This window comes from Tetrao urogallus (genome assembly GCF_951394365.1).
Source record: "Tetrao urogallus genome assembly, chromosome: 1".
Lineage (NCBI taxonomy): Eukaryota > Metazoa > Chordata > Aves > Galliformes > Phasianidae > Tetrao > Tetrao urogallus.
The window spans coordinates 61,539,658-61,563,731 of NC_136813.1; the positions used below are offsets into that span (position 1 = coordinate 61,539,658).

The following is a 24,074-nucleotide window of genomic DNA, read 5'->3' on the forward strand; positions in this document are numbered from 1 at the left end:
GTGCAGCCCAATGACTCCCAATTATTGAATTTACCTCCCCAATTACTGTTGAGTGTCCTAGACTGTAAAGGGGTAAATACCAACAGACTGTATTATTTGAGAAACAGTATGCAATTGTGTAATTAAAGGCAGGTGTATAACACCATGTGCAGCAGAGGAAGGGTAAATTTCAGCGTTTCCTGATTAACCAAGGGCATTACGGTGTAAACCTAATGTTCTCAAGATGGCTATCATTTATGTGGAGTTCATGTATAAGTTTATGAATATTTGGTTAAAATTCACCCATCATACCCTCGTACACAGTAATTAAAAACATCATGTTAGTAGCCTATAAAAATATTTTTGTGATTTGGTAATTATTCCAAACATCAGAGTTCCGTGCTCCTCTACCCCCTGCCCTTATTTCTTCCTGTTCTATATTGTATCAAGCTAATCTTGGTGATGGAAAAATAAATAAGTAGCAGGGGAGTTTGGAAACCTTCCAATCACAAAAGCTCCTGAAATTGAAGCAATATCCAATCTAGCTTACCACATCTTCTAGGTGGGCACTCCTTTCCTGCCTTTTAGTGATGCTTTTAGTATTCAGAACAGCTGTGGAATTAAGCATTACAAACGAGAAGAAACCAACATGCAGTCTTTATTTTTCCCCATCAGTTCCATTGAGTTATTAGGTTACAAAGTGAAAATGAACACACTCTCAGACGGATTTAATTTCAGTTTGGGCCCAATGCCAGACAAAGTAAGTTTCCTCGTAGTTCTCCACCCCATCTTTTCTATACCATGCATATAGTCCCATCCTCACTCCATCTTACATTCACATATACCAAGAACAAGCTACTTCTACAGCACAGAACCAGATCCTCCTCCCTTGCTGCCTTTGCTTGTCTTGTTGCTTTCCAGGGGATGATTAGCAGCCAGGCCAGATCTGGTTTGTAATGCAGATTTTTAATATTTAAGAAAATGTTGGCTACATAAAATATACATTTTCATACTCTGGGTGTTACCATCACAGTAAATCTTTCGTGTTACATCACCAGGGAAATGTTTCTGGGAGGAGCCAATTACTCCCAGATTTCAAAAATAAATCAAATACTTGATTAAAATATTAAAGCTATAATTCAAAGTACAGTTTTTGGCATAAGGTTAACTAGTGATTTAGATATGGTATTTTGGCTTACAAAATCATGCAACAAACATGAATTTCAGAATACACGAGTATACAGCATCAGCAAATCCATACAGAAAGGAGAAATGTAACAGAAGCAGTTAAGCTTTTACACGTACAGACTAGCACCAAATTGCTATTCACTGCAATTGTCTTCTTTCTTGCCCTCTTCCCATGGACTCTTCATGAACAACTGCACTCTATTTTTATAGACTGCAGATGTTTGGTTGCATCAAAGCTAAGGCAAGTAGTGGAAAACAGGAGAGGAAGTAGATTTAATTACTGTGTTTGAACATTTGTTTTCCCTCCATCTTGTACCATTCTCCACAAGTAGAAGCACATGATCAGTACTAAAAGACAAATGTATAAAATGTTGATTTGGCCCATTTCATATTGGGCTTTTGGTTGCAGAATATTTTTGTCTTCTTCTGGTTTGCAAAACTGCAAAAATGCTGCAAATAATACACTGTGGAGAATTATGTGTGTACTTCCTATAGAATTAAAAGGGGTATTAAAGGTGGTTTCTTCCTGTGTTGAGTTTTGTGTCCTTTACTGTTAAACAAGTAACAGAAGAAATTCCGTAAGTGTGCCTGCATACTTAGGATTGTCATAACGGTAATGATACACAAAATTGTGTCATGAAGTTTCATTAGGATTCCTATACTCCGTTTGGCAGTGTATGTCTAGTCTGAATTTAAATAAATGGCACGCCCTACCAACAAGAACAGCATGCCTGCTAATAAAGCAAAAAATACTCCTATTGGAGCCAGCATGAAAGACCAGCCATAGCGTACATAAACAGCAAAGTCTGGGCAATCCATTTTTTTCATGTTTGTGTAGTTTTCAAGATCAGCCATCGCCTGGACCCAGATGACATACATCACGACTACCAGTGAAAACAAGACACCTGGAAAAGAAACATCCAGTTTTAACAACAGATTGTGAGACAAATGCTGAGTGCATTTATTGGTTACAGTAATACCTAGAAATCCATCCATGTTGCAGCCCCTCTGCAAGGCAGTCAGCCACTACTGGGTATTTTTTGCCCTTGGCTTCTTCTAACAAGCTTCTTTATTTCTCTGCCTTGCTTCTGATCTGCAATGAAAGTCACGATCTCGTGGCAAAGGGTACGTTTGGCTTTGGTGTGCAGACTGTGGCACAGTCATGTTTGAGGATAAAATTCACTGCTTTGAATTCAGAAGCCAGAGAAGGTGGAAGGAGAAAAGGTGGGATGGGGTGACCTGGAAAATAAATTCTATGTATGCTTCCCATACTTTGATATTGTTTCTATCACAGTCTTTTGGATGACATATAAGGGGAAAAACAGTAAGGGGTAGGAAATCTTTCTATTCTCATCACCTCTCTACATTTTTGCCTCTTTTTTAATGAGAAGCACTTTGTTTGGAATATTTGGAGTATTCTTATCAAGTATTATGCAGACAAATTCAAATATATTTCGGTCAAAATCTTCCACATTAGAAAAGAAATTGCTGGTATATGAACAAAACCCAATAATAATGAAGTAACCACTATGAAGCAGGTATTAGTGTCAACTTCAGAGTGAATACAAGAGTTTCCTGGAATTAATCCACTTCATAATTCACAACCTTCTCCCAGCCACTCCTCTGAAAGGCCTTTGGATTGTATACACATGATAGCAATAGGAGCACATGTACTTACAAATTTTGCTAATCTCTTTGTTACTATAAACCAGAAGGAGATTTAAGAAGAAAATGCTTTCCAAAGTATCAGTTGCATGCCTAATCTTTTATTTTAGTTTAGAGGAATGTGGACACTTCGGAAAGGCAAGCCTGAAGCACAGATGCTCCAGCAGAAGATTCACTGGAAAGCTGAAGGCACAAGTCCGAATTTTTTGCATGCTCCAGCCTGTACCCACTTGCTCCCTGAGCTTCAGCTGTCATAGTACATGGATAGCAGGGCTATCTATTCTAACATTAAAATATTAGGGGCACACCACCTATCTTTTCCTCTGATGACACATATACTTCATTACAACCATAAGGCAATGCAGTACTTCTGGGAACACTTACTGCCAAACCTAAATCTACAGGCTGAAGAGAGCAGAGTACAAGTCTAAGGTGCTTGAGGTCTCTTCCCAGTCCTGCTAAATACTTATTACAATACAGCCCTGAACAAATGTGACACTTGTGACAAAATCCATAAATGCACTTTGAAAGTATCCACAAAGAGGCATTTGCCTCCAGATCCACTCATCCAGGTATTCCTTCATGGTTCCCATTCCTTATCCCCATCCTGAGATGCTCCCTCATCACTGCCTTTCCCTGCCATTACTATCCACTTAATGGGGAGCAATAGGAGTTGCATCAATCTCCCATTTGCTTCAGGCAAGATCAGACAGGTTGGCTTCCACAGTTGATGATGGCGATCTGTTGACATTCTTGTTGTTGCTTTATTGTCAAAATGTAATAAGTTTACATTCTGGATGTCCTGAACATTTGACAGGTGAAAGCTCACAACTCAGTGTTTATGATCATTGTCTTTTGAAGCCCATGGAAAAAATAAGCTGAAGTAGTTAACCTGAGGCATAATCAAAACATGACCGAAAATCCCAAAGGATTTGCAATTTCTAAGAGACTGAAAGAGAAGAGAAAAACTTAAAATAAGAAGGAGGCAGGCACTTTTCCTGTCTATGAAATACAGTAATATATTTCCAGGATTACATTTTTTGCACAGGCTTGAATCCTTGACAAAGTTTAAAAAATGAACAGTGAAGGGAAAAACCCAACCCTCAGCACTCGAAGACATACATTCAATTTTGGAAGCATTTTACCCAAGAAAAACAAAATTTTGACAGTATTTAGTGCTACAGTTGTATTAAACATACAACTGTTGAAACAATCATAAGGAGGGATCACCTCAGAGTCAGATGTAAAAAATAAAAAAGTAAATTAAATTGAAGATTCCAAATAAAAGTCAAATGGAGCAGAAGATTTTTGTAACAGAGCATGTAACAGATAACATAGGCAACAAAGGCAAATTAGATCCAAACAGAGCTCATAAGTTTTGATGCAAAAAGTGAGAAGATTCTGATCCAACTTCATAAAAGAAATTCTTAGGCATGGAGTTTGTTTAATGTTTCAAAACGTCAACAAAAAAAAATGTCCCACAAACAACTCAATTATTTGGAAAAATACATTGATAAGATGGAAAAACCCAATCAAACATTGGAATTTATCTCTTCAGATACTGTGGCAGTTTCTTTTCAAAAGCCCATAATCTTCAATTTATCCTCTACGCTGGGGCAACCTTAATCCAAACGAATAATAAATACAGAAAGCAGTGATGTATATTGCCTTATTATGGCGTCAGATAAGTACAAGGCTTTGAACATCTGGAACACTTTTGACGTCCAGCATCCTGGGCAGACACAAAGATAAGCAGCCCAGTTAGTATGGAAGGATCAAAACAAAAGTCTTTGAGAGGTGCTTTAATCTCAAAAAGGGCACCCCTTATTCTTCAGGCAGTCTGAAGAAACACCTCAGTGGTTAAACTAGAGCTGACTGTACATAGGTGCAAAATAGCAAGCCAGTGCTGCCAGTGGTAAAACAACTTCAGCTAAGCTGAAATCCATCAGGTGATTTCACAGCAAGCTGCTAACACACGTCTGTGGCAAATTGCTGGGTATGGAAATTTGCTCAAGAAATGTATGTCAAGCAGAGATAAATGTCCTTTAAAAAAGAAGAAAAAGGAGTGGAGAATATGTAAACCTTCTTAGTTAATTAGGCACTGAAAGAGTATTTAAGGGCTCTCACTATCTACTAATGGAAGCTAATTAGTAGGTATATTGTTCGGTGTTTTCAAGAAATGTCTTAAGCAAAGGAATCAGGCTAAGTAAAAACTGGCCAAGTCACATTGGCTCCGATAGATTTCATTTGTTACTGCTCATCTTGTCTAATTTTCACAGATTTATGATTCCATGGCAGTTAAGCTCTTACAGGGGAGCTTGCTGAGGCTCCTCTATGTTACAAATGGTTTCCCTTGCAAAAGGGAAACAGAAACATTTTTTCACAAATAGGCCCTCCATTTTGTCAGTGTGGTTTTGTTTCCTGAGATGTTAGAGTACATTAGAAGCAGTGGTGAGAACAGGAAAGCAGATCATGTACTTCCATTATCACTAATGCATCTGCTGAAAATGTTTGATGTTTAGGGCCAGGGGCATTGCTTCCTTTCCATCCATTAAGCACTTCAGGTTGTGCTTAAATGTGCAAGTCTCTGACTTGAAGGGTTTTTCCTCCTGGCATCCACACTGACTGCATCAAAACACCCAATTCAAAGGCAAGTTATGAGCTTAAAGAAAGGTTACTATAGTTTGAATATTTAGCTGGTTGTTAGATTCTAAAAGAATTGTTTCTTTTCAGAAGATATAACTTCACGTCAGTTCGCACTGTCGCATTTTAACAAAACAGATGTTAACTTCAAGAAAAGTTTGAAAGAGAAGTAGTATCAAAAACAGACCATAATTTGTTCAGTGGACTGGGTAGTACGTAAGATTCAGATACATATAACATGAGATAGTTTTTGAAGACCACAGGACATTAATTGGGACATTAATTATGAACTGTAATAGGCATGTCAATTAGCAGTCACTACTTTATATGCTGACTACAAAAATGCAAAAATGTAGATCAAAAGTAGGGTTTATATCTGTTTTGAGGGGGAAAAGAAGAGAGCCATAGAAAAAAAACAACCCGAGATTCAGAGGTTTTAAATATTCAGGTACTATTCTGGCTTTCAAAGGAGATTTGCTTCTCAAAGCCAGTTCAGATTTGCTTAACACATAACACAGGCATTTATAATAAGCATCCTTCTTTTGTCTATCCATCCTGCAACCTTGTACATATATCTACACTACTTCTGCAATGCTGTGCTTTTGTTATTTATACTAGAATCATAGAATTGTTTGAGTTGGAAGGGACGCTTAAAGGTCATTGAGTCCAACTCCCTTGCAATGGACAGGGACACCTACACCTAGATCAGGTGCTCAGATCCCCATCTAGCCTGACTTTGAGAGACCTTGAGGGATGGGGCATCCACCACCTCTCTGGGCATCCTGTTTCAGTGCCTCACTACCCTTACTATAAAATGCTTCTTCTTTATATCCAGTCTAAGTCTCCCCTCTTTTATTTTGAAACCATTTCCCGTTATCCTATCACAACAGACCCTGCTAAAAAGAGTCTATCCCTCTTCTTTCTTATAGCTCCCATTTAGATAATGAAAGACTACTATCAAGTGTCTCTGGGGCCTTCTGTTCTCGAGGCTGAACAGCCTCAGCAGTCTCATTCTTTCCTCACAGAAGAGGTGTTCCATCCCTTGGATCATTTTTGTGGCCCTCCTCTGGACGTACTCCCAGCTCTGTGTCTCTCCTGTACTGAGGACTGCATGAGGACACAGTATTCCAGGCGAGGTCCCACCAGTGCAGAGTAGAGGAGCAGGATCACCTCCTTTGCCCTGCTGGCCACACTTCTTTTGATGCAGCCCAGGATAAGGTTGGCCTTCTGGGCTGGTGAATGTACATTCCACTGAAAAGTAGAATGAAAGTGAAAAGTGAAAAGTACATTCACTGCAATGTATTTAAACCAAAGGCATTGTAGTAACCACAAAATCTTGATGAAAAATAATCTACCGTGGTCTGTTTAAGTATTTTAAACTAGCTCACTGGAAGATCACATAGTCACTCAATGGCTGAGTTTGAAGGCACCTATGAAGGCCATCTGGCCCACTCCCTGCTCCAGTAGGGCCACCTACAGCAGGGTGCCCAGAGTCCAGGTGGTTCCTGGAGATGTCCAAGGAAAGGATCCCACCACCTCTGGGCAGACTGTGCCAGTGTTCCATTATCTGCAGAACAAAGAAGTGCTGCCTGGTATTCAGAGAGAGCCTCTTGTGTTCCAGTTTGTGCCCACAGCCTCTTGCCTTGGCACTGGTCACCACTGGGAGGAGACTGGCTCAGTCATCACTGCATCCTCCCTTCAGGTATTTATAGACAATTATGAGATCCCTCTAAGCTTCCTTTTTCTGCCTGCCTCAATATATGTATAGAGAATTCAATATTTTTGAAGAAAAATCATGTATTGCTAAAAGTAGAAAAATAATCTATTTCTTTACATCATCCCCAATCACAAGATTTGGACTGAACATCACTGAAATGCTAGTAACTCGCAAACATCAGCCATGCCTATGCAAAACTAAGGAGAGATCAGAGTTAGACTCCTTCCTGCTGGAGAGTATTTTCTTACATAAAGTTTATGCTGCTTGTGGAAGACAACAGGGAGAAACCTTTTATTTATATAACTACTGCTATTCCATCCTTCCTCTGTATCCACAAGTTTCCTTCACCAGTTTGTCTCTTTCCTTCAGAATATTAGTCATGCCAACAGGAGTTGAGTAAGCATCCATTTCAACTTTAATAAGGGATGCTTGCTCATTATGAAGGAGAATATGGTAACATTAGTATATTTTTATTCTGGGAAATCTATCCCTACACTTTTGCACATGCTATCATGAATGTCATGAACTCACATAGTCAACTTCTCAGGCAAAACTGCCGAAATTAAACAAACAAACAAACAAACAAAAAAACCAGACCTCAATTTCAAAAAAAGCAGATATTTTTAGGAACAATGTGTACGATGATGCATTTCTACATTTTCAGCATTTAGACCTTTTCCATAGCATGCAGCTGTCCATTTGCCCTTGGCTTCTAGTGACTATAAAATAAAACAGCAGTTGCATGACTCAGGAATGATGGGGAAAATTATTCCTAGAACGTGAAGTATGTCTGAGAGAGATTAAGACAAGTAAATACTTCCCTCCTCCTCCCTTTTTTTTTCCTTCCATTTTGCATTTTTTTAAAGAACACATATGTTTGATACACAGCTCTGTGCAGTGTGATAAGACATGGACTTCTCTGAGGTCACTCATTTCTGTCTTTAGCTTTTATTCTTTTGAATTTGTTTCAAACCAATACTTTTGCATATTGCAGAAGAAAAAGAATACGGAACCTTTAGAAATGTTTATGAATTCAAGAAGCAGTTTGCTGGCCTTTACTACTTATTCTTCCCACGTAGAAATGCCTTTCACTTGTCAATGGTGAATGGCTGTTTATGGCATGAATCTTTTACTATGCAGACACAAAGACAACAGGTGCTAGAAAGAATGATGTGAGTTTTAACTTCTGCCTAGAAGTTTAGAACTCTCATTTGAGGAAAACTTGCACAACTATGTGTATGTATATATATTTCAATTAATTTTTTGTCCCTGTCCTTATTATAGATCCACTTATTCTGGCCTCTTGTGACCTTTATTTGAAAAGTACTGTTTACATTCCACTCCAAAGTATATGCCGAGGATCCCACTTTAGAATTATGGGAGTTGGCACATATGTCTGAAGACAGATTTTGTCCTCATCTAGTAGCTAAGATTGAAGGTTTTTTTCTCTTTTGGCAGGAAGCAGAAATTTGTAATCTTCACAAGGGTGTGATTCTCTAATGTTCTATGCACACCCTGAGGTCTTGCTTTCTTATCAGTACAACAGGAAAGCTCTAACCGCCATCCAGACATCTTGCAAGAACAGCCCTAGAATAATCCGGATTTTACTGAGAACTCTCTTAGTAATAATGTTATAGCAACTTTCTCGTCTTATAGTATTTGAAGAAACCATAGGGCTTCTTACAGTTTGCACTACTTTAGCTGCTTTTGCTTCATCCTTTGATGTTGAAGATATGGAAATGAGGTTGCAAAGAGACAGCTCGAGTCATTGACTGTGGTACTGTTGAACTAATATGTGCTTTTTTTCCCCCTGGCATAGCATATCTAGTTCCATGTGCAAGCTCAGGTGAAATTTGAAAGCTTAACATGGAAAGCTGCTAGTCAATAAGCTGCCACAAATACTAATTGTGTGTGTTTCTTCATTTAGTAGTTCAAAAGCACTGCTCAATAAAAGAACCTTGAAGATTTTCTTAAAGATTGAGGTGATCAAAAGGCAGTTCTGTGACTCTGCCACAGATCAGGCAGGAGAATTTCTCTTTGAGTAGTTTTTCGCCTTTTCTGAAGCCAAGATCTATGACACTGGAACAAAAGCTTCAGAGACTGCTTTGTTTTGAAGTATAACCCCCTTGTAGCTCATCTACATGGGAACCAGTGACACTGGCAGTGAGACCTTCAGTCCTCAAGTGTGTTCCTAGAGAGCACCAACAGTGAGAGGTAAGAGCATGGGTGCCCAAGTGATGATGGTCTCAAACCTGCTGCTCAAAGACTTGGGCAAAACGTGGCATGCACTGTGCATCAGCTCTTGCCTTTGTGGCTAGAGTTGCAATCAGGATTTAGGCTTCTGTATCCATGAGACCCTTTCTCAGAGACATGAAGACTATTGGGGTGAGAGAAGATCCATCAGGCAACTCGGCAATCTCAGAATCTGCTATAAGGGCAACACTACAGAGTGCAAGCAATCCACGAAGTAGCTGGACTGCATCAACAATGACTTTTTCTGATATGTTTGGAACAGACAAACTAATGGAAAAAATATGATGGACTTGTTACTTAAATAAGAAAAAGCTGATCAGGGATATGATAGATGGTGCTAGCTATGGCTATAATGACCATAAAATAGTTTAGTATCCTAGGAGAAATGCAGCAGGTAAACAGGAGATTTAGGAGCCAGAATTTCAGGGGAACTGACTTCAGCCTGTTCGGGGAATTGGTAGACAGGATCCTAAGGGAGATTATTTTGAGGGGCAAAGGCTACCTTGAAGGACAGAGGATCCTAAAGAACTGGCTGTTGCTCATTGGCAATTTCCTTAAAGCACAAGAATGATCCCTATCAATGTGCAAGATTTTAGCAGGGTCCAGCAAAAAGGAAAGTCAGGCTCATATAGAGCCGCACTTAATAAAAGCACCATCAGCAGCTCTCAAAGTACTACTATTGCCCTTTACTCAGCACTTGTGACAGCATACCTGGAACACTGTGTCCAGTTTGAAACTCACACGTGAAAGAGTGATACTGTTAAACTGATGACTACCAAAATGGTTGTTAGAGGGATGGAGGACAAGAAGAGGCTCATCTGGCAAGTTTTAGTCTAAGGAAGAAAACAGTCTTTATCTTTCTAAATGGAGGTATAGAGAAAATAGGAGATAAAGTCTTCAGAGAAGTGCACAGTGAAAGGATTAGACATAATGGTTACAATTTGCAGCAAGGAAAATGTCAGGTGAACACATGGAAAAAAATCACAAACTGGACAAAGTAGGACAAGTACTCAAAGATGCTGTGTTTTCAATTAGTGGATATTTTCAAAACTTGACTAGATAAGGCTCTGTGCTGCCTTATTTTTGAAGCCAGCTCTGCTGAGAATGGGAAATGAAATGTGATTGCCGTAAGAGGTTTTTTACAACTGAAATTTATTCTATGTCATTCAGGATCTCTGCTTAGGCTCTCCCACAGGCTCTGTCAAGTGTTTTGTAAGGCAAAACATTCTTCTTTAGCAGAAATTAGGTGAATTGTCTGTACCCATTTTGTCAATTAAGATTGCAAAAGGATACAAATACTTCAGTCCAGTAGTAGCTATTAAAATTGCTTCATCTTGTATTCTTTAAGGACACACAAAAGTAAGAATGTGAACAATCTTCCTATCTTCTGCTTTCAGACTTTCACAGAAAAAAACTGTGGTGACTAACTTCCTTCTCAACAGCCTACTTCCAGTATAACTGCTAATCGCACTTTGGCAGCAAGTTATGGACATGTCTTAGACACCTTGGTTATGTGAGTATGCTGACTTGTGAGAAGAGCTGAGAGCATCAAACTTTTGGGTATGATTTTGTAGATGCTCTGAAGTTTTGAATAGGATAATGATATTTAGGTAAGTACATTTCCCAAGCATCTCTGTCCTACTGGTATGATGGAGCAGATGCAGAAGAGCTGTCAGGATCTCTATCTCCACATCCAAGCTAAAATATCTTATGCTAGCCTATTGGGTCCTGTACTCTGTTGTCACCACTTTCTTTTGGGAAATCATAGCAGGATTTTACTAAATGCTCTTGCTTTTCAACAAGAAAGACAGTAATATCTTAAATAAAACAGCTCTGCTCAATGAAGCTGGTAAAGGGACTAGAAAACAAGGCTTACGAGGAGCAGCTGTCATCTCATTGCTCTACAACTACATGAAAGGAAGTTTCAACAAGGAGGGTGTTGGTTTCTTTTGTCAGATAACAAGTGATAGAATAAGTTATGCCAGCAGAAATTTAGATTGAACATTAAGCAAACTTTATTCACAAGGAGCTTGGCAAAGCATTGGAACATGCTGCCCAGGAGTGTGGAGTCTGCATCCCTGGAGGGATTGAAGAGATGTGTGGTTGTGGCAGTAAGTGACAAGGTTTAGTGATGGGGCTTGGGTCAGGCAGATTATTTGACTTGGTGATCTTGAAGGTCTTTTCCAACCTAGATGATTCTATGATTCGATAGTATGTTCATCTGAGCCCCCTTCAGAATAGCTTAGCCCCTCCTCTGGGATGAAATTAATTGCCAGCTGGAGAACTTCCTAGCTAAAGTTTTGACTTTTAATGACTATTGTTATTGCCTTCAGCAGGCCTTAGGGAAGCCAAGGGTGACTAGCCTAGACTTGTGGAATCTAACTTGCTTAAACTAGGGCAGACTAACTGACCCAGAGTGGAGAAAGTACACTTCACTTCAGAGGTCTCCTTGCTAGTTCCTGGTGTCTTACCATTTCCTCCCTTATAGTCTCTAACACTTTCTAGAGACAGCAGAGATTTTCACAGATTAAAAATGTAGCAAATGAGCAGGACTCACAAGAGCTTTTAATTAGCAAATCAGTGAACAAAAGTAATGAAATACCTTAGAATTTCCAACAGATCATGAATATTTTTACATGCGTTTTAAAAGTGTGGAGGAGTAATTCCCAAAGGAGCAAATGCAAATATTCCAGAGTTTTTTCAGCAACAATATTGTAAAACACTTCACATTTCACTGAAAGTGTTTTAAGAGGAAATTATGATCTTATCAGCATGTGTATGCATATATGCAATATGAAGAAGGTAAGCAGGTTAGTAGGTCAATAATAGAATTAGAAATAGAGTTCAAGCCTTTTGATCTTGGCGTGAGTGTTCTGCCCCACAACACCAAGATGCGTACAAACTAGGTTAATGATGAGCACATACTGTCGTTTATATCCTAAAAAACTATTGTCTTTTACATCTTTCCAGACTTGTCAAAGTTAACAGAACAGTGCCCCAGAAAGCTGGCTGTATCAGCTCAATCTTGGGAGGATGCTACAAATTATGTGTGGATTATGAGGAAAGAGAAAATTCAGTTATTTACTGAATATTCCGAATTTACTGAATTCTGTATTTCATTCAGAGAAGTTTAGAGCTCCCACTTACTCATATTTGACAACTATTTTGTGTACTCCAGTCACATACAAAACACGTCTCCTATACTTGTCATGTGAATATGCTGTGTCTTTCAGCTTCTTTAGAATCTCCCATTACCACCTTCACTGTCTTTGTGTCCCTGACTAAAAAAAGCTCCTTAGCAGAAGTCCTTGAGAATCCTACAAGGCTGTATCCCTAAAGATACATGCCTTTTCCTGCTCAATAAGTAGATTGAAAATGCAGTGATTCCATGAATGGTCCTGTACTTCTTAATTTTTTATTGTAATCAAAAGGTAGCTTTCTGAATGGCTTCAGATAACAGTAGAAAGAATTGCACCCTAGGCAGATGCTCCTCAAGTCAAAGCACAGAGGCACAAATTTCTTTTTTTTTTTAAACCATGATTGTATAATTTTTGTTACAGAAAATGGGGAGAAATACCTTATCCTTTCTATTCTAATGCCTTAATTGATGGAGCAAACAATATACTCACCAGCAATAATGTAAAAGCCTCCTCCTACTTTGTACAGAATGTGGCTGGCAAAAGGAGCTGCACAGATGATCAGAAAACTAGCCATCACAATAGTGATCACTCCCAGGAGCATAAGAACTGTCCAAAAACCTCGATAAACTGGAAAAAAAGAAAGAAAAAGAATGCATATCACACTTACTTAGAACTTAAACAAGTTATGTATTTGGCTAATAAAGATTTTTCTTTTCCACTCTTCCACTTATTGACAAACCAAACATTCATTCCACTGTGCATGTGCATTATGTGTCACGTGGATCAAAGGAGATTCAGAACCCAGTTCTTATCTGGTGATCATGGAAAACAGGGTTTATGTTACCTCAAATGAAGTCTACCTGCTTAACATTTAGACAGTGACTTGAAAAACAGTAACTTGACAAAATTTATGAAAAAAAAGATCAGATCTTTTGCAGCAAAGATTCTTTGGGAGAAATGATTGGACTGGCTGGATCTAATTGTTTTACCAAAATTGACTGGGAGAAACAGAGAACTGTAACATTATGACTTTCTCAGTGCTCAGTTCCTATCACCAAAAGCAATCTGTAAGTTCTCTATAACTTTCAAGTACATCGTTCTTATTAGTTTATATACAACAAAAGGAAATCTAAAGCAGGAAAGAAGAGAAACCTTAGAAACTTTAGAAAAAAAAAGTTAACTTGAAAAGCAATTTTTAAACCAGGCTGTTTCCACTCTAAAGTTCCTTTTATTTTATTAGAATTTGATGTTTCAGAAGTCCCTGCTAGACAGTGCCAAGCAGTGCTTAATTAATGGATGCAGCTGGTGATAAATTAGCCGAGAGTTTTGTGACATACTCTGGCCAAAAGAGTCTTTCTAACAACTATTTTTTAGCTGCTTAATTGCACATCCATTTAACAAAGTCATCATTTTATAAATGCTACAAGACTGACATAAATTTCTCCCATGAATTTAAAAATTGGTACATTAACAGAACCCATTAGTAAAATTATGAGTTGCAAAGATCTCCATCGTCAGTTCAGAAAATCTTGAAGCACTGACAATTCAGTCAGTGAAAAACATTTCCACCCAACTGAGGGAAAGCACATAAGCCAGCTGGCACGTCAGAAAAAGTGAGTCACAAAAGAAACTGCCACTTATCATTTGACAGCACCTACTTACTGTTATAGCAAAACACAACTAAGTAACTATTATACTGGTTCATATCCTGAAAGTTTCAAATCCATCCTGCCTGCTAAAGCCAGCTTCTGGAATAATTCAGGTTTGCTCTCATCTGAAATCTGAAGGTGAACTACATGTTATCAGCTTGTGCTTCCCATCAATATGTTTCAAAAATCTACAGTTTTCAACTTGACCAGCTTAACTCATGTTAAAATACACATCATCTTGCTTATCTCAGCCTTATATATGTATGTGCTAGTTAGATCACATTCACCACATCACATTAGCCACACTTTTAAAATAACGCCCTTTTTAATCCAGGCAAAGACTCAGAGACATGATTTTCCGCCACACTGATCAGCAGATTTGGGCATAGGGAAGATGAATGTGTCTGAAATTAGCTGGCAGAGGAATAAAACTGTTTTTTTGGTTCATATCCAATACACGGCTTCCTTCTATGTAAACAAATAAATAAATAGTAGGTGAGAAGTAAGGCTCTGGTTCAGCTAAGCAGTTAAGTGTGTGTTATGCTTTAAGTACTCAAATTCTTAGGGGATTTAGGAACCTGTTTAAAGTTAAACACATAGTTTAATGATTCACTTGATGCAAATGGACAGTGAATGGAGGCTAGAGAAAGTAAATCTCCTAAGTCCTTCAGTCTTGGGTCTTTGAAGCAATTTCATATTATTTTACTCATGGGGCTACTTTGTTAAGCTCCATTGCAGTCCCCAAGTCCATGGGACATTACTTCCTCATTTAAAACCTAATACTGCTAAATCAGCCTATAACCACCCAACTATTTTACATGGATGGCCCAAGGTACTTCAAAGTCATGCTACATAACAGGGCACATTGGCCAAAATGAACTCTGAAAGGGCTTACTTCAATATCATTATGGTCACTCGCTGAAGTTATACAGCAGTGTTTCTAGAGATGGAAGAGGACATAAGCTTCTACAGCATAATGAAATCAGTGTGCAGTTTCATTATCTGCTCCTGACATAAGCTTTTAGTGAAATATTACCAGAAAAGCTTGATTTGCTCAAATATTCCTGAAAAATAAACACAAAAGGAGTACAAATATAATTGATGGAAAAATGTTTAAACCTCTTTGTGACTATAGAAGAGATAGGCAGTTTCTCTGCTTGGACAGAATAACTATTTTATGCATTATAAGTGAAATACTGATTTGACCTAGCTATCTTCTGGCATAACCTTCCATTGTATTCCTCTATAAATAATTATTTTCTCTAGAGAACTGTGGGGGTATTCTGACAATCCTAACAGTTGTTTATCCAGCAATCTATCATTAAACATCAATTAGAAAATAAAGAAGATAGGTAAAAAATCTGCAGAGTTCCCTAATCTATCTTTTTATGCAAAATCCTACCCCCACAATCTACAAGACATTAAGATCCTTTGTGGCATAAGTCCAAGGAAACATCTTAAGAGACCCTGGAGTGTGTCCAGAGAAGGGCAGTGAAGCTGTGAGGAGTCTGGAGCAATAATCTTATGGGGAGAGGCTGAGAGAACTGGAATTGTTCAGTCTGGAGAAGAAGAGGTTCATGGGAGACCTTATGGCTCTCTACAACTGCCTGAAAGGAGGCTAAGGTGAGGTGGGGTCTTTTCTCCCAGGTAACAGAGATAGAACAAGAGGTAATGGCCTCAAGTTGTGCCAGGGGAATTTCAGGTGGGATGTTACAAAAAATTTCTTCTCAGAAAGAGTAGTGAGGCACTGAAACAGGCTGCCCAGGGAGGTAGTGGGGACAACATTACTGGAGGTGTTTAAGGAAAGGGTAGGTGTAATTATTAGGGACATGGTTTAGTGAGTAATATTGGTGGTAGTGGATGGTTGGACTAGATGATCTGAGAGGTCTTTTCTAACCTTAACGATTCTATGATTTACTAAAGCAGTTAAAAGGCAACCGTTTTTTTTGCAAAGAAGACTTCACTTACTTCATATTCAGACAATTTTTGCTTAGACCAGTTTCCCACCTTCTCTGTTTAGATGAGCAATTCCCATGGGGCTAATAAGTCAAAATTACAGTGTAACCCTATTGCTGTCATTAGTTTAGCTGGCATAAACAGATGAACAAAAAAGAGCTAGTTGAAATAAGCCTACCTAATAATAAACTTTCTAAGTCAATAGAATCACTGCTCTGAGATTGAGGTGAACCATGACAGCTAAAAAGCAACAGAAAATGCTTTTTGAATTATGGTTCTTTATAGCCCCTGAAAAGGAATGATACTGTGATCCAAGCAGTCTGCTTTAATGAATAGTTGTTCAGTGCACCCATATAAGGTGTTAAGAGAAGTCTGCATATTTCAAGTATTGCTGAAGTAGTTCATAAGACTGCCCATTTTCTGGCCAGACAACAAGGAATTCACCTCTGCAAAAGGTAGTAGGTACTAAGTAAATTTACTTCACAGGTATGTCAGACTTATCTACCTCAATTAGGTATATTATTCCAAGTATTTCCTGCAGTGGAAGAAATAAAGTATAACCATTACCACACAGTCTGTAATAAACATATTTGCAGTGTTAACCTTAGGTATCACTGCTCTAGAGTGCTAAACAGAGAGATGTATAACTTGTCTTGGTAAGCTGTCCCTTCATCAGGGTACAACATTTGTCTTGGTAGTGACAGGCAGGCCTAAAAATAAGACAGTACTTAGAGGACAACAGGAGTACAGCTGGTATGTTTGTCTTTGAGCTCTGCACCTTCAACCTATATGCTGCGGGAATAGCACAGCTGCAATATATCCCTCCAAAATTGCATGACCTGTAATTCTGCCTTGCTACTGCTTTTCTCCAAAAACATCCTAAGTCAGATTCTTCAAGAGACTTCTGCATCATTTGAAAAGTAGCCATAGTATTGGGTTTTGAGCAAGGGAGTGCATTATGGAGAAATAGTTTAGTTATGAAAAGGCTCCTTTTGTGGATTCCAGATCCACAATAAACTCAAGCCACAGTTTCATGTTTTAAGATGTTACTGGTGCATGATGTGAAAAGGAAGCAATAATGCATTTGAGAAATTACACAGTCATGCCACCTAAAAGGCATGATAGTTTTTATGTGGTTGCAATGCACACCTCAGAAGTTACATAGTCAGCTATTCAGGATCAAGCTTAGCTCATAACACCACGTGGCACACATCTACTTACTACTAGAGATACTGATATCAACCTCACAGATATATATCACATATTTTATTGCCCTTGCTGGCTTCAGGAGTTTCAAAATCTCAACAATGGAAAGGACTTGGCCCAACATTGTATGACCAAGAACTAAATCAAAACAACAACAAAAAAAAATCTGTTTAATATTGAACGCACTACAAAGCTGAAAGTCTTTTTGAAGAATGTTTGTGTGAGTACAGTGCTTCATTGCTAATAACAGTTAAAATGACTTGGAGAACTTGCCAAAAATTTTTACCAATAAATTTAAGTCCTAAAGTGAACCTTTCCTGTGATTTGACTATACAGAGTATTTTAGAACATGCTTACTATTTAATGTAAGAGATATCAAAGTACTTTTGACAACAGGCATCAAAACGCCACCCACAATATAAAGTACAATGAAAGGTAAGTGCCTGAGCTGCTCTAAATCAGAAGCATCTTCTCTGCAGATAAACCACTGTAAACAACATCACAGCTCCCATCAGAAGCGTGAGGCAACACAGTAAACCTTGTGAAACTGTTCCAGTTTCACTAAGTATCCTTTACTATGCCATAGTAGTAATAATCCTTTTTTTTTTTTTTTCAAATAACCTTAACAGTAAAACAAATACAGTATTTGTAGTATGAATATATTGCTTTTTTAAATACTTCCTGCTTCATTACTGCTTAGTGGCTGGGGAGTTCTCCCTCAGTAAATGTACTGCGTTACAATTTCTCATGAACAATTATATGACCATCTTACATAACAGCATTTTTTCCCCTAAAAATAGGCTACTTCTAGCATTTCACTAAACAATTATTATTTTCAGATTTCATTGCTGATATTTCCTAGATTACATTAGGTTAATTTTAGCCCAGTAACAAACACGCCAGTAAATTTGATAACACTATTATAGATGCAATAGTTGCTGAACCAGAATTTCTCTTCAGTTCTGCAAACATTCTGCATTGCATATCATAGGCACTACTTCAACACTGGCAATGTGCCCAAGACTGGACTAAATAAGATATAAAGGCAAGGAAAAATGTACTAGCAGCTACAGATCAGAGTATTAAACTGAAGTGCCAGAGCACTCCATTAAATGGCTCCAAATGTAGCTTCAGGCGGCACTGAGGCAATTTACAAAGTTAAGAAACTACTGTTTACTTCCAAATAAACTTCGGAAAAAAAACACCCCTCAAAAATAAAATTAATGATCTGAGGAAGTGCTAGATCTTGCACCTCTTTTCCTTAGAAATTATCACACTTCAGACAAACAGGACTACTTGTATGAGTAAGGACTTCAAACATTTTTCAAAACAGTTCTAGTATTGTCAGGTAGTACAAGAGATTTTTTATAAAAGTGTGAGAGCCTTGAATGTCACTGTTAAGTAAACCAGTGATGTGATACCATTAATTAACTTAGCTTGCAATGAATTTTTATTTAAGTACTATACTATTATGTTTTCAAAATAGCATGATGGGATAACTGATCTAATTATGATTATACGTATGTGTATGTTTTTTATAGGTATATTTTAGAATAATATATTTCAAATAAAATAAATAAAAGATCACTACTCCAGTACTTTCACTGTATGGTCTAACTTTTTTTTTTATTTCTAGCTTTCAGTCTGTTTCACTTATGTTTGTGAATCATCACAGAAATGAATCTGCTGGTGACACAATGAAGTGCTGTCTGACTGCTTAATAGCTGCACACTGGCATGGGTGTCACCATAAACCATTGTAACATCACAGAAAGCCACTGGAGACAGGATTCCCCTGACTTCACTTAGATTCCTATTTCAGGTTAAGACAAATGGCATTGACTGCAAATTTCTTTAAGTCCATTAACTGTAAATGATGGCTAGCACAGCTATTGATTGAAGCTTACACTGCAGGTAGGTAAAGTCCTCCTCTCTCCACCATAATACTTAACAAAACTAGAGCATGAATAAAGCCATAATAATTGAGATTAAGATACAGAAAACTGCAATTTCAAATAAGTCTTTTCTAACCCTTCCAAGCAGATCATGCATCTGACAGTAATGGTGAAAGGAAACATGAGACATTAAAATATGCATTTGAATAAGACTGTAACTCTTGGCACCAAGAGCTCATAGTCTAAGTCTCCTCACCAGCTTGAACCAAGCCTTTTGAGTAAAGCACACTAACACTTTAGACTTTGAAATCTTTTGTGTTTGAGTCTTTTGGAATATGTCACATACACACCTTAAAACCAATATATGAAAGGATGTAAATAAGTTAAGAGAGGATAGATTTAGCTTCATTTTAATTATATCTTAGAAAAAAAATATCTGAGCCAAACTGTTACTGATACTAAAGCCAAAGAAATTATTGCAATAGAGAACTTGGTCCACTCATTCCAATCAAAATTCATCCAAGATTTCATGGTTCCTCGGGAAACTTATGTTTGCCTGAGCTATTCTAACTGAATGGTAACATAGCATTCCAGCTACAAACTATGCTTCTGTTTGCACTGGGGGCTTCAATCAAAGCTAATTTGCTCTGATAAGGCCCCACTGCCTCTTAAGCCAAACTGTCTATAAAAGAATTCACATGCCTTTTCTTGCTGAGAAAGTTCTCTTAACAGAAGGCTTGAGTTTTTAAGAAAATTGTGTTGTACATACACATTTGATTTCTCTAATGAAATTTAAAGCTTTTTATTCAGCTGTTTATTTTTCAGCAAATTGAATATTTTTCAGATGACAGCATATTTCTTCTTATACACTCCTAATAAAAATAAAACTTGAGGATCTCTCTAAAAACAAAGTGAAAAATCATTCTGAAGAAGTGTGTGGTAGACTTTTTTTATCCCCAAAAGTGAACATTTTGACAAAACTGTTATCCACAAAAATGGAAATATTCTATCAAGGTACAGTAGCAGAACCAAAAAAAAAAAAAAAAAAAAAAAAAAAAAAAAAGGAACAATAACCCCAATTTCTTGGTAGTGCCCTTTCATTCTGTGCTTTTTTATTCTTTTATTGAGATATTCTCATATCTAATATGAGAATATTAGATTCAGCCATGTGGATGTACAAATAGTTGACAAACTATTTTTCCTCACGAAGTCAAATGGAGAGTTTTCACCGCTATCTTTTACAGAAAAGCATTTCCTTCACTGTGAATCAAGAAGGCAATAACTCTCAGTACTTCTTAATTTAGTAATTGTAGATTCTGTGAGGTTTTAAAAAGCCAAATATGATGGGCAGGCCTGTCAAAGTACACTAAAAGGAAACTGAGTGTTTGTACTAATAGAAGAGATGATGATATAACTTTCTTAATAAAAAGTTGTGAAAGATTCTTAAGCAAGTATACCTGCTCTGGTAAATAATTCCGTTTGGATGCTGAAAATGAACTGGAGGCACAAAAAAAACTCTCTAGTTTTAATGAGATCCAAAGCAATCCAACTGTATCTATTTATACAGCAGGAATGGCTCTGAATATTCTCTACCTGTGCCAGTATCTATAGTACAGTTCTGCCTATTTTTAATCTCCTAATATGAAATATAGATAGGAAAATTATATTTGAGCAGTGTTCTTTTGGCAAATATTAACTGAAATTAATTAAACTTTTGATGATATTCCTACTCCTTTCTTCTTCTTTGTTTGTCCACTTCTATGTAATCATGCAATATGATTTGAAGATCCTTTGTGAATGTATGAGTGCATGGTTGAATACCAACTTTGTCTAGATTATTAGGAGCAGATGGCTCTGTCATTTTCAAATGAAAAGATAAACTGTTCTAGATGTGCTTCAACATTACAGATTAGATCTCTGACTCTGAATGGTAAGGTATGAATTCTTCGTGGACAAACAGTTCATAATTTCTAAAGATTAACAGAACTGTTACCAACACAAATTCTTTTCCTTCTCATTTTTGCAGCATAAAAAATGGATTAGAAAGACACTTCAAAGTTAGCAAAGGTATAATTACAGTTTCAGATATCACTTAAGTCATTGAGTCAGTAGGCTCAGATACAAGCAGCATTCATATGTCACAGATTATTTTAAAAATTATATGAAATAACCATCAGAAGCAATAGTCTTAAAAATACATTTGAAAAAAGCCCTTGATCTGATGAAATGTGACCAATTTTTTGAGCTGAGTAGAAAAAACAGAGCTTTCCAGAGCTTTCCTTATGTATTCAAACACAAGGTTTTCAGTGCTCTGTATCTTACATACATATATATATATATATATGTATGTATGTATCTCTGTTACTGCACCAGTTTCTTGGTATTAATATCAGCTTAATATAGTAAATATTTTAAAATACTAGAATTTAATTCACAGAACAATACTTCACAGTAATATAGTGTTAGTTTATATTATTCATGTATGGCACATAATATTCAGTGTCTGTGTCAGTTGAGAGAAACTGGTACCTCCAGCATTCAGTGCAGTATATCTGAGATAGTTGAATAAAATTAGACTGTAACAAGGCCCCTGTCTTCATTGCTCATAAGGTAAAAATGCAATATATTTCCACATGTGATTTATTTATTTAACAAGAAACGGTTTAATTGGAATACATGAGAAGAAGTAATTGTTTAAAGCATTCATCCTAAGAAAGATACTTTTTATTTTGAAGAAAAAAAGCACGAAAAGGAAATGTTTCTGCTTATAGAAATGATTTCCATTCTGCTATCATACTTACAGCTACGCATTCATTTAAGTGCTTTGCTAAACAGTGTCTTAAATATGCATGTTGTAAAAGTCTGAGAAGTATGAAACACCAAAACTGTATTAATTAAACTGAGTGGATAGATAATGCAGTTCTGCACTGAAGCATCTGAATTGTTTTCTTGAAATTATGGGCATTGTATCCATTTGCAGCAAAAAAAAAATACTTACTGACTGCAGAGTCATAAGAAGTTGAGTTGTGTTCATCTCGGATATGAGGAAATGGTGAGAGGTAAGCATGTGTACAAATCTTAGAAGGTGCCTGATTGGCTAAAAGAAAAAGAAAGATCATTATTAATATTTTACTGCTTTGAGAATTTAATGTCCTAAGACTGTTCTTCAAATTGATAAGCAGAGTTTCATAGGACAAGATTCAGTGTTCCCTCGTAGTAGCTTTGCAGTGGATTTTGCTTTCGTAAGAGACAGCAGCCTTGATCTTCTGCCAGGGATACTCCTTAAAGGGCAGCTCAGATTTGTACTACAGGAACAGTAAAGCAGCCTGGTTGAAGGGAAGGATCTGGTACACTGCAACACATACATATGCTTTTACATGCATATGCATTTTTCTGTTGCGAGAGTTAATTATTTCTTGCTCATTACAGCATATCCAAGCAATGTATTTAGCAAAATATGGGTTACTGAAGTTAAAATTGTATGAAAGCATCTGTTTTTCACTAGGTTTCTTAAAACTCAGCAATAAGGTGAGGGATAACTATATCTCACAGGTTGGGTCAAACACAACAAGGTAAGATTTGCAACCTTTTCTTCATTTGAAATTTTGGTGGCAAATACCATCTTCCAGAATCCTGCCACATATTGAAAGAAAACAGGTCATCCACACATTTAGTAGAGGTTTTTTTCTGAAGGAGATGTGCCCTACACCATTCTCACCTACTCATAGAATCAGCTGGAGAAACTGCAAGACTCATGGACTTGTCCTAAGCATGAGGCTCTTTTCCCATGCTTTATGAAAATGAGCAGACCATTAACAACACAGCAAGAGACTGTCTTGATAAAAATGGACTCTCAGTTAAGATGACAGGCTACTACTGAAAGAGTAAGCTGATAGTTAAACATGGTGGATTTTGTCCTGGGATATCCTTTAGTACGGATTTTAAAAGTGTTTGTCGCTTTTGAATTTGTTTGAAGATAAAGAACCTGATCACTGAAGAGACCAAATGAAATTCAGTGACCCATCAGCACTAAGAAAAGCTCCACAGCTTTGAGATCCAACTATTGTAGATAACATAAAAAGAAAGGTATTACTTACTGTACCAGAACTTCCACATGCTGGTGTTATGCTCTCTTATATTTCCACTAAACCAGCACCTCCAGAAGAAACCTTCATGATGAAACGTGGCCATCTCAGTCTATGAAAAGTAAAAATAAAAATGAAAGCCTTTATCATACTATTTTTCAAACAGCTGAAAAAATGAAGCTCAAGTGAAATTAAGATATGTAAAAAATAACACCATTACAATGACACACAGCCTGTCTGAACAGAGGTTAGCTATAGCCTCTCTACACAGTTATAGTTCACAGTTATAGTGAGAGAATGTCATACTGCAAAAGTAGTATCATAAAAATTTAATGAATTTTAGACTTGATTACAGCTGTTTACAAGAGGTTTTGAAGTAGGCTTAAAAGCCTCCAGAATGTCAGTATGAGTATGTTCAAAAATTCATACAAAATTCAATCCGTATGAAATAAATAAATCCAAGAAATTATAAATAAAAATCCATACTAACCCCAACATCCTCAGGTGCTTTTGAACACCTTCCTACTTCTGTAGAAAGAAGCCAATAATCAGTTCCAAATGCCACCAAAAAGAGCAAAACTCCTAGAGCTGCGAATAAACCTCCAAAAAATATTCCCACACTCAGTTTCATTATTGAACTTAAAAAAAAAAAAAAAAAAAAAAAAAAAAAAAAAAAGCAATTTCTTTTCTAGTTACTTA

At 37.2% G+C, this 24,074-nt stretch overlaps 1 protein-coding gene across 1 annotated transcript; it reads right to left on the reverse strand.

Moving 5' to 3' along the window:
- Positions 1-1,848: 1,848 nt before the first annotated feature.
- TMEM182 (transmembrane protein 182) lies at positions 1,849-24,006 on the reverse strand (the record flags this gene model as incomplete). The annotated part of the gene is made up of 5 exons (XM_079543030.1): positions 1,849-2,072; positions 13,075-13,212; positions 22,289-22,387; positions 23,388-23,487; positions 23,866-24,006. The coding sequence occupies 5 exons, from the start codon at positions 24,004-24,006 to the stop codon at positions 1,849-1,851; spliced, it is 702 nt and encodes a 233-aa protein (XP_079399156.1).
- Between the last annotated feature and the right edge of the window lie 68 nt (positions 24,007-24,074).